The sequence below is a fragment of the Bufo bufo genome, chromosome 4 (assembly GCF_905171765.1).
Source record: "Bufo bufo chromosome 4, aBufBuf1.1, whole genome shotgun sequence".
In the NCBI taxonomy this organism is placed as follows: Eukaryota; Metazoa; Chordata; class Amphibia; order Anura; family Bufonidae; genus Bufo; species Bufo bufo.
The window spans coordinates 302888444-302900522 of NC_053392.1; the positions used below are offsets into that span (position 1 = coordinate 302888444).

General features: G+C 50.1%; 1 protein-coding gene across 3 annotated transcripts in view; it reads left to right on the plus strand.

The window, feature by feature from the left end:
* Positions 1 to 12079, plus strand: part of ORC3 (origin recognition complex subunit 3) — a 105185-nt gene that overhangs the window by 41505 nt on the left and 51601 nt on the right. For all 3 annotated transcript variants that reach the window (XM_040428746.1, XM_040428747.1, XM_040428748.1), the window contains exons 5-6: positions 5883 to 6027; positions 7707 to 7811. In XM_040428746.1, coding sequence (XP_040284680.1) covers positions 5883 to 6027; positions 7707 to 7811 — 250 coding nt within the window. The remainder of the gene's footprint in view (positions 1 to 5882; positions 6028 to 7706; positions 7812 to 12079) is intronic.

Consider the following 12079-nt stretch of genomic DNA (forward strand, 5'->3'; position numbering starts at 1 on the left):
AGTGGACGGGATCTTTCTCTGCTGGCCCTGTTTGCATTCAAAATCTGGCGCCTGCGCCTTACCTGTCTTCAGTCGGCGCAGGCGCACTGAGAGGCGGACGCTCGCTCGGTCGCTCCATCCTTAATGCGCCTGCGCCGATGATGTCACATCTACACCCGGCGCAGGTGCATTGAGAAAGGAGCCACCGAGCGAGCGTCCTCCTCTCAGTGCGCCTGCGCCGACTGAGGACAGGTACGGCGCAGGCGCCAGATTTTGAATGCAAACAGGGCCAGCAGAGAAAGATCCCGTCCGCTGGCCCTGTCAATCAGCATGCGGAGGGGGCGTCTTTAGGATAGGAGGATGCGGCTGCTACCAGCTATGTTAATGAGTTTCACTCTAAATTTATCATTGTGACATTGTCTCAATGTCACTCCAAGAGGGTGGGGGAGCTTCTCTAGACAGAAGTGCTAGGTTTAAGGAGAAGACACATTTATCAAACAATCTGTGACATTTGATATATGTGGCATAAAGTACTCCAACGCAGACTTAAGCAAAACGGACTACAAATATTCCCCTCATGATAATTCTCCCCCGTTGTTTGCCGGCAGCAGAGTGCTGTTTAGACGGCACGTTCTGCTGCCCACAAATGATGTTAGGTGACCGCACCAATGATCTATTACCCGATGAACAAGCGTTTCACTATTTCTTTGGGCAATCAGCACCTTTAAAGGGGCCGATTATCGCTAACGAGCGTTTGTATGAATGCTCAGCCCAGGCAGTGTAATGGGGCCTTAAGGCAACAGTGCTAAAGTAGGAATGGCAATATTTGTCATCAAGACTACGAGATACAAGAAAATGTACGCACACTGCATTGTTCCTGAAGGTAATCAAGGTCCAAAATAGTCTGTTCCAACTACATTAGCCCCTTCCCCCTGCATTTATTTGGGGCCTTAATGACCAAGTATTTTTTTTCTTAGTGGCATTCCATTTATTTTTCACAGCATGTAGTCATATAAGGGCTCGTTTTTTGCAGGACAAGTTGTAGTTTTAAATGCCACCATTTTGGCCGCTCTGCCTCCCACAAGAAGACAAAGTGGACCAGGAGGGCTTGACCTTCCTGCTGCCCCCAGCCATGAGGCCACCTGTTCCTGCCCTTCAACCCGGTCCCTGTCACTTGTACTAGGGACTGAAGAGGTGGCTCTGCTGGTCCATGTCAGAAGGGTGAAGAACACAGATGAAGGCAGGTGAGTATATCTGTCTGTGTTGTGTGTGTCAAAGTCCTTCCTTCCGATCAGGTGGACGCCATCCAGGGGCTGGACTCTCTATTAGGGCATGGAGATTCTCCATGAGGGGACCTGTCTGCACGACACCGCCGGCACAGGGTTGCGGGGGTTAACTCCGCACGTGCGGCGGTTTCCCCACCGGCCTCAGCGATTCACGGGCGGCGGCGCTGCGCGAATGCCGCCGCCCTCCCCCCTCTTTTTCTGGTCCGCAGTTTCCTGGGAGAGATCTATATATGTTTATATATTCTTACTTGGCCAGGACCCCTTCTTTCTCCCGGGATCCCGGCAGCGCGCGGGGGGGGGGGAAGAAGGGCGTGGCTTTGCACTGTCGGTCCGTTCTTCCGCCAGGCGGCTGGAGGGGGGGGCGGAGCCTACCCTTCCCGCCGCGCTTCCCTTCCTGCCTGCCCGATTGTGCATGCGGTTCCCAGCCTGAGAGGGACATCTTCTTGGGTCTGCTCCCTCCTCTCCAGACTGTCCAGCTCGCCGCAGACCACCTCAACTCGCTGAATCCTGCTCCTGGGACACGTCAGGCAAGGGTTAACTCTGCTCCACTCTGGTAGGACCAGCACTGCTCCCCTCCTCTGTAGCCTGTCTGACTCCCAGACACCTGTCATGTCGACCCAGCGGATCCCGCGCCCCAGGTCCCCTGTAGGGTTACCCATTATGCCTGCACTTCCTGTAATGTGAAGTTTCCTAGGGGTCAGGCGTACCCCCTCTGTGCCTCATGCCAGGCCACCCAGGGCGTGCCACCTCAGTCGCAGTCCACTGACGTGCACCCTACTGCTGGAAGTATGGAACTGGAATGGGCCAAATCCCTGTTCCGGGCGGTGACTGACCTATCCAAGATCTCCCAATCCACCCTTTCCTTAATGGGTCGCTTGGTAGACTCGTCGTCACCTGCGCAACCTGCTCTCTCTCAGGGCGTACCATCCAGGAGCAGACACCCCAGCAAGCGTCCCAGACAGGAACGCCTCTCCTCCTCGGATGCATCGCCTTCACCTCCTCCTCCCCCGGTTCGGTGTCCAAGGCGTCCTCGTTGGTTGGGGACCCTTCGTCCGAGGGGGAACTCGCAGAGTCGGATCCGGACCGCTCGTCCCAGATGGCTGCCTTAGTGGACAGTCTGGTCTCGGCAATCCGGGACACCTTCCAACTTCAAGAGGAGGGCCCCTCCTCCATTCACCAGGGAGTTTCTTTCCTGCGTACCAAGCAGACTCCCAAAACGTTCCCGGTCCACGACGCCTTTTCCGTTCTCACCACTAAAGCGTGGGAACAGACAGGTTCTTGTTTCCTGATCCCCAAGTGGCTGGATCTTCTTTATCCTTTCCCCCCGGATTGGGTGGGTAAGTGGTCTTCCCCTCCAAAGGTGGACCCGCCGGTGGCTCGCCTGACCAAGAATACCACTATTACGGTTGCGGACGGCTCCTCTCTGCAGAACCCAGTGAACCGACGGGTTGAATCGCTTGCGAAGTCGGTCTTTTCAGCCACCGGTTCGGCACACCATCCCATTTTCGCTAAGGCGGTTTCTGAATGGGCCCTGCACTTACATCAGGACTTAGACTCGGACCTTTCCCGCACAGAACTCCAGGCTCTGGCGATCCAGATATCCCAGGCAGGGAAGTACCTTTGCGAGGCGGCTCTGGAGGCGGGTTCCATGGTTGCTCGGTCCTCTGCCTTTGCCGTCTCCATTCGGCAGGAACTCTGGCTAAAGGCCTGGCAGGCCGATTCTTCTTCCAAGCGCTTCCTTCTATCTCTTCCTTTCGCTGGTTCTCGTCTTTTTGGGCCCAAACTTGCCGAAATCATTTTTCAGGCCACGGGTGGCAAAAGCACCCATCTTCCGCAGCCCAATCCCAAGCGTTCTTCTCGACCGCGTCCTTCCATGCAACGCCAGTCCTTTCGCAGCCTCACGGGCACCCGCCCGGCGGCTCCCTCGACCGCGAGGCAGTCTACCCAGGAGCAAAGGCGGAAGCCTTCGTTCAAGCCACAGCCCGCCTGGCGTTCCTGAGTGCAGCCTCAGCGCTCTTCCTCTGGCAAGCAGTCCCCGGGCATGAAGGTGCGCCCCCACCTTCCTGGGTGGGGGGTCGGCTCCTTCATTTTCAGGAGGTTTGCCAGGCCCACATCTCAGACGCCTGGGCGTTCGAGGTGGTCACTTCGGGCTACAAGTTGGAGTTTAAATCCATGCCTCCAAACCGTTTTTTTCTGTCTCGTCCCCCCAGGGAGCCAGCTCGGCCAGGGGCCTTCTTTCAGGCGGTTCACGATCTGCTGGTCAGGGGAGTTATCTCCCCTGTTCCGGCGAAGGAGCGGTTTTCCGGTTTTTACTCCAACCTCTTCATTGTGCCCAAGAAGGAAGGATCGGTCCGCCCGGTGTTGGACCTCAAGATGGTAAACCGTTACCTTTGAGTGCGCCGTTTTCGCATGCTGTCCTGGAAAGTGGCCTTCCTGGTGGCCATCACATCCATACGAAGAGTTTCAGAGCTGGCAGCTCTGTCATGCCGTGAACCATTCCTAGTCTTTCATCAGGACAAGGTGGTCCTCCGTCCGGGCCCTTCTTTCTTACCCAAGGTAGTGTCGGCTTTTCACGTCAATGAGGACATTGTCCTGCTGTCCTTTGTCCTGGGCCCTCCCATCCGAGAGAGGTGTCGTTACACTGTTTGGATGTGGTGCGGGCTCTGCGGATTTACCTTTCGGCCGTGGCCCCCTTTCGGCGCACGGATGCCTTGCTCGTCCTTCCGGAGGGTTCTAGGAAGGGATTGGCAGCTTCGAAGGTGACGATCTCCCGGTGGATTCGCTCCACTATTTTGGAATGTTACCGCGTTCGGGACAGGATGCCCCCTCCTGGGATGACGGCCCACTCTACTAGGGCACTTGGGTCCTCCTGGGCTCACTTCCGCCAGGCGTCGGCGGCTCAGTTGTGTAAAGCCGCGACCTGGTCTTCCCTCCACACTTTTACGTAGTTTTACAGGGTTCACACTCTCGCATCTGTGGATGCTGCTCTGGGCCGCCTGGTCTTGCAGGCCGCAGTGTGATGACTGTCACGAGGTTCTCTACCTTCTTCACTCTGTTTAGTGTTCCCTCCCCAGGGACTGCTTTGGGACGTCCCATGGTCTGTGTCCCCCAATGATATAAGCGAGAAAACGAGATTTTGTGAAACTCACCTGTAAAATCTGTTTCTCGCTTGATTCATTGGGGGACACAGCACCCACCCCGGTTTGGGTCCGTTGACCGTGTGCGTTTGTTGTTGTTGTAATATCCTTCTGCTTCTCCTACTGCTTTTGCACAAACGGAGAGCTCTCTCCTGGCCGGAGGGGGTATAGCTGGCGGGGGAGGAGCTAACAGTTTTCAGCCTAGTGTCGCCTCCTAGTGGCAGCAAGCAGCTATACCCATGGTCTGTGTCCCCCAATTAATCAATTGAGAAACTGATTTTACAGGTGAGTTTCACAAAATCACATTTTCCAACAATTATAGTCCTGTGGATGCAGCCATGTGATCTTTGTCAACTGTTTAGCATATTACATATATTTCGTGCTGGCTTCTGTCTGTATTATTTTACACCACTGTCTTTTAGGGTCCATTCACACATTCGTATGTGTTTTGCGGAACAGAATTGCGAACGTGTGAATGGACCCATACTGTGCGGACATAGCAGATACCCTTATTTTAAGAAGTCTATGACCATGACAAATCCTCTTCAGTGCAAATGATGGTGATTGGAGCTTTCGTGACACACTACAGACTTTATCATTTTATTTAAAAACAAAGCTTAAAAGGGTTATCCACGATCTATAATGCCCCCCCATATGCTCGGGCCCCTCACAGAGGTTGTACTTGCCTTGCTGCCTGGCATCTGCATTGCTTCTGATGCCCGCACGGCTGCCGCTGCATCTCCCCATCGCGCGGATGGAAACATCGTGTCTGGGGAAGGGGGTGGCGGGGTCAGCCAATACCAGCCCGCGATGGGAACGAGTCTCCCTATTATCATGGGGGCAGGCAAAATTTGTTAAAAAGCTGGTGGACCCCTTTAAATGGTTTACCCAAGCTTTTAAAAGTGATGGCCTATCCTTGGGCCATCAAAATGAAATAAGTGGGGAAATGAATCCCCCACCAATCAGCAGTTTGATTGGGCAAGCACTGGAGCCCATTCATTGGTTACACTGGTCCTAATATTGGTATGCGCCTGTGCAGGCTATCACAGCTCTGTTCCAGCGTGAATGGTTACAATATCCTGCACCACCAGTGCTAAAACGACAGCAGTGTAAACCATTAAGAGTCAGCAGATCAGTGGAAGTGTCCAGAGTCTGACGCCCACGGTAGACCATCACTAGTAAAAGCCAGGAGAAACCTTTTAATCATTATTTTTAGAAATGAAATAAATGTTCTGGAACTTTGTAACCCACTGTAACCATTTTCAGGATCTCTGCATGCTGTCAGAGAATTGGATAACTTCTACTTACATCCACAGGCAGAAAGGGGAATGTTAATGCATACTGGCAGAAAGCAGAGATCTTGGGCATAAGGATTGTATAACTTTTCTCTTACCAATGATTAAGAAAATGTCAGACTGCAGACAGTAAAAAAAGAAAGCACAAAACAGCCTCCCACTCGAGCATTCATTGTGTGTTTCAGCAATTGCAGGAGGAGCTGAACAAGAAGCTTTTTGACAATCTCATAAGCTTTTTGAAGAAATCTCACTCAGATTTTCAGGACAGAAAAAATGACTGGAATTGCCGGGTGAGGTCCAGTGAAATCCCTACTGCTGCCCTCCTACTTGGTATGTCTAGCCTCTGCATGTTTTTTTTTTTTTTATATATATAACGGTCCATTCACACGTCCACAAATGGGTCTGCATCTGTTCCGCAATATCTGAACTTCCGGGTCGCGGCTCCGCAAAAAAATAGAACATAGCAATTGCGGACAAGAATAGGCAGTTCTATGGGGGGTGCCGGCCGGGTGTATTGCGGATCCGCAATACACCACGGACGTTTGAATGGACCCTAGATTGCTTTTTAGACACTCTAGGGCCGTGATGGCTGACCTCCGGCACTCCAGCTGTGGTGAAATTACAACTCCCAGCATGCTCTATTCATTTGTATGGAGTTCTGAGAACAGCCAAGCAAGTGTGCATCTTGGGAGTTGTAGTTTTACCACAGCTGGAGTCCCGGAGGTTAGCCAACACAGCTCTAGGGGATCTCCTTGTAGAAGTTGGAAGCCTTCTTATTTTCCTGTTGTGAAAATAAGGCATGGAAGAGGAGCCAGTAAGATCTAATAGCTCTGTTAATTGGAACACACTGTGAATACAGTAATTTCCTGACATTATACAGGTGAGGGTCAGTTCACACTGTGTTGGGAGGATTGCCTGACATATGCCTCTAGATAGCTATACATTGGCTTACTTCACCCATAGATTCATAATTTACTCCAAACAACTGTTGCATGCCACTTGTCACCAGGATAGGTGATACATGTTTACTTTCCAGAATCCCACTAGTCACTAGAATGGATGTCCTATATTCCTTCTAACCTACACGGCTGTGATAAGGAGGACCCTATATGGCGCAGTACTCAACCATTTTCTTAAAGGGGTTATCCTATGAATAAAGTAAAAAATGAAAATCAGAGATCATATAGTCCAGGACAATCTCTTTCTAAAAAGCTAGAACCAGCCCAGTACCTCACATGGATCCAGAGATCTCCCCAGTCATTGCTCTGTTAGATTTATATCAAGCTGACAGCTCAAGGGGAGTGGCTTTTCTGCTGCAGCTCAGGGGGCGTGTCTCAGCTCTCCCTATCACAGCTCAGGAGGCAGTTGAAAGATGAAACTGAGCATGTGCGGCCATCTCAGTGAGCAGGACAAAGAAATCAGAAATTAAGTGGCACTATACAGGTACATTTTATTGATTAACTCAGTGGCTATACAAAATGTTTAATTACATGCAATTATAAGGCTACTTTCACACTAGCGGCACGGACCCCCGACAGGCTGTTCCGTCGGGTGAACAGCCTGTCGGATCCGGCCTGCCGCTAGTGACCATGTGCCCGCGGACTGCTGCTCCGTCCCCATTGACTATATGGGGGCAGAGATCCGGTGGCAGCGCATGGCGAGAGGCTGCCGGAATAAAACTACGACATGTCCGACATTTATTTCGGCAGCCTCTCGCCGTGCGCTGCTGTGCCTCCGCCGGAACTCCGCACCTCCCCCATTATAGTCCTATAGTCGGGTGAAAGTAGCCTAAAAGTAATCAGATCCAGGTGCTGGTTTGAAAACTGTTAAATATTTTTCGTTGGGACAACCCCTTTAACACACATGCCTGACTACTGCTCTTTTCATATTCCACCTCCTCATCCGGATGCAGTCACCTTTCTATAAGACATCAGTGGATTTAGCTGAAAGCAAAATGTACAGGTCATAGACTATGTTCTGAGTAACATCACTTGTGTTCATCTTCTCAGGTGTCAATGTCACTGACCATGATCTAACCTTCAACATGCTCTCGGATGTTCTTAATGAACATGTAACTCCATATGTAGTTTTGTTACAAGCAAAGGAATGTCCGGGTAAGAACATTTGATTACACTACATTGTTGAATGTGATCATTCAGAAGGTTGCTAGATATACCAGGTTCTCCGGGGTTCTCTGGGGTCCTCTGATGAACTGTTCCCAAGATTATGTAGTAATTTAACCGCCTCCGGACCGCCTAACGCAGGATCGCGTTCCGGAGGCGGCAGCCCTGCGCACAGTCACGCATATATGCGTCATCTCGCGAGACGCGAGATTTCCTGTGAACGCGCGCACACAGGATCGGAAGGTAAGCGAGTGGATCTCCAACCTGCCAGCGGCGATGGTTCGCTGGCAGGCTGGAGATGCGTTTTTTTTAACCCCTAACAGGTATATTAGACTCTGTTTTGATAACAGCGTCTAATATACCTGCTACCTGGCCCTCTGGTGGTCCCTTTTGTTTGGATCGACCACCAGAGGACACAGGCAGCTCAGTAATAAGTGGCACCAAACACCACTACACTCCCCCCCCCCCCCCTGTCACTTATTAACCCCTTATTAACCCCTGATCACCCCATAGTCATTGATCACCCCCCTGTCATTGATCACCCCCCCTGTAAGGCTCCATTCAGACGTCCGTATGTTTTTTACGGATCCACGGATACATGGATCGGATCCGCAAAACACATACGGACGTCTGAATGGAGCCTTACAGGGGGGGGTGATCAATGACAGGGGGTGATCACCCCATATAGACTCCCTGATCACCCCCCCTGTCCATGGATCACCCCCCCTGTAAGGCTCCATTCAGACGTCCGTATGTTTTTTACGGATCCACGGATCGGATCCGCAAAACACATACAGACGTCTGACTAGAGCCTTACAGGGGGGTGATCACAACATATAGACTCCCTGATTACCCCCTGTCATTGATCACCCCCCTGTCATTGATACCCCCCTGTAAGGCTCCATTCAGACGTCCGTATGTTTTTTACGGATCCACGGATACATGGATCGGATCCGCAAAACACATACAGACGTCTGACTAGAGCCTTACAGGGGGGTGATCACAACATATAGACTCCCTGATTACCCCCCTGTCATTGATCAACCCCCTGTCATTGATCACCCCCCTGTAAGGCTCCATTCAGGCGTCCGTATGTTTTTTACGGATCCACGGATACATGGATCGGATCCGCAAAACACATACGGACATCTGAATGGAGCCTTATAGGGGGGTGATCAATGACAGGGGGGTGATCACCCCATATAGACTCCCTGATCACCCCCTTGTCATTGATCACCCCCCTGTCATTGATCACCCCCCTGTAAGGCTCCATTCAGACATTTTTTTTGGCCCCAAGTTAGCGGAAATTATTATTTTTTTCTTACAAAGTCTCATATTTCCACTAACTTGTGTCAAAAAATTAATCTCACATGAACTCACCAGCCCCTCATGGAATCCAAATGCGTAAAAATTTTTTAGACATTTATATTCCAGACTTCTTCTCATGCTTTAGGGCCCCTGGAATGCCAGGGCAGTATAAATACCCCACATGTGACCCCATTTCGGAAAGAAGACACCCCAAGGTATTCCGTGAGGGGCATATTGAGTCCATGAAAGATTGAAATTTTTGTCCCAAGTTAGCGGAAAGGGAGACTTTCAATTTCCGCTAACTTGTGCCAAAAATATTTTTTCTAGAACTCTCCATGCCCCTCATTGAATACCTTGGGGTGTCTTCTTTCCAAAATGGGGTCACATGTGGGGTATTTATACTGCCCTGGCATTTTAGGGGCCCTAAAGCGTGAGACAGAAGTCTGGGATCCAAATGTCTAAAAATGCCCTCATAAAAGGAATGTGGGCCCCTTTGCGCATCTAGGCTGCAAAATAGTGTCACACATCTGTTATCGCCGTACTCAGGAGAAGTAGGGCAATGTGTTTTGGGGTGTCATTTTACATATACCCATGCTGGGTGAGATAAATATCTTGGTCAAATGCCAACTTTGTATAAAAAATGGGAAAAGTTGTCTTTTGCCGAGATATTTCTCACCCAGCATGAGTATATGTAAAAAGACACCCCAAAACACATTGCCCAACTTCTCCTGAGTACGGCGATACCACATGTGTGACACTTTTTTGCAGCCTAGGTGGGCAAAGGGGCCCACATTCCAAAGAGCACCTTTCGGATTTCACCGGCCATTTTTTACAGATTTTGATTTCAAACTACTTCTCACGCATTCGGGCCCCTAAAATGCCAGGGCAGTATAACTACCCCACAAGTGACCCCATTTTGGAAAGAAGACAACCCCAGGTATTTCGTGATGGGCATAGTGAGTTCATGGAAGTTTTTATTTTTTGTCACAAGTTAGTGGAATATGAGACTTTGTAAGAAAAAAAATAAATTTAAAAAAATCATCATTTTCCGCTAACTTGTGACAAAAAATAAAAAATTCTAGGAACTCGCCATGCCCCTCACGAATACCTTGGGGTGTCTTCTTTCCAAATGGGGTCACTTGTGGGGTAGGTTATACTGCCCTGGCATTCTAGGGGCCCTATGTGTGGTAGAGTAGTTTGAAATCAAAATGTGTAAAAAATGACCTGTGAAATCCTAAAGGTGCTCTTTGGAATGTGGGCCCCTTTGCCCACCTAGGCTGCAAAAAAGTGTCACACAAAAAAAAAAAAATCATCATTTTCCGCTAACTTGTGACAAAAAATAAAAAGTTCTATGAACTCACTATGCCCATCAGCGAATACCTTAGGGTGTCTACTTTCCGAAATGGGGTCATTTGTGGGGTGTTTGTACTGTCTGACCATTGTAGAACCTCAGGAAACATGACAGGTGCTCAGAAAGTCAGAGCTGCTTCAAAAAGCGGAAATTCACATTTTTGTACCATAGTTTGTAAACGCTATAACTTTTGTGGTCAGGACCTAAACCAGTGGAAGATGCCCAACCACCACCCCCCTACCTAATTGGCCTGAGGTGTGCCTTGGCCTCACTAGGTCGGTATGCCTGAAAAAGGGGGCATACCCTGAATGTGATGGTTGAATGACTGAATGAAGAATGGGAATGGGTGGGCAGGGGACGTCCGAATGCCGACGTGCTGCCTGGGAGAGCCAGACTGCTTAAGACAGGTACCGGCCCCTCCCACAAATCCAGGCTGCCTGGGAGAGCCAGACTGCTTAAGACAGGTACCGGCCCCTCCCACAAATCCAGGCTAGCCTGCGGCCAGCCTTAACACTTGTGGTCAGGACCTAAACGAGTGGAAGATGCCCAACCACCACCCCCCTACCTAATTGGCCTGAGGTGTGCCTTGGCCTCACTAGGTCGGTATGCCTGAAAAAGGGGGCAAAACCCACCAGTGAGGGAAGGATAGGCCTGAGGTGCTAGGTGCTACTTTGCCAATGTACTGAATGCTTGGACCAGCTCCGCTTGTGGCTCCGGGATATACCGTACAAAGCACCCCGAGCGCCAGCGCCCCAAGTGTTTAATGATATGCACAGGGACTCCATGCTTGGACGCTGCGGATGCCGCACCGATGCGGAAAGAATGCCCCGAGAATTGAGCCGGATTCAATCCTACACTGGTCAACAGGATGCGAATATGTTTGATGAACTGGCTGGACGTCAGTGGACCAACAGGGAATGGAAGTAATGGGTCGGTGGGGCTGTGAAGACTAAGGGCCAGCAAGAGGTTGTCCAAGACTGTCACTGGACACCATGCGTTTGTGGTCTGGAAGAACTTAACTACATGGCCGGGACCTACCTGCCTTGTTTTGTTGTGAGGCAACTGCAAATGAGTTACTGCCCATCCTGACTAAATCTCCCTTGCGGAGAGCCACCGCCCCTTGTCTGGCCTGTGTCACTTCACCTGGTCTTAAAAACCCGTAAAACGCCAAGTACATCGCCGCCTTGATCACCAGGCTGGGAAGGACTCTGAATGGTGAGAATGTGAGAACTTCCGACAGGCTACGAAACGTGTCCCCCTTAACCACCTCAGCCCCCAGTGCTTAAACACCCTGAAAGACCAGGCCACTTTTTACACTTCTGACCTACACTACTTTCACCGTTTATTGCTCGGTCATGCAACTTACCACCCAAATGAATTTTACCTCCTTTTCTTCTCACTAATAGAGCTTTCATTTGGTGGTATTTCATTGCTGCTGACATTTTTACTTTTTTTGTTATTAATCGAAATTTAACGATTTTTTTGCAAAAAAAATGACATTTTTTCACTTTCAGTTGTAAAATTTTGCAAAAAAAACGACATCCATATAGAAATTTTGCTCTAAATTTATAGTTCTACATGTCTTTGATAAAAAAAAAAT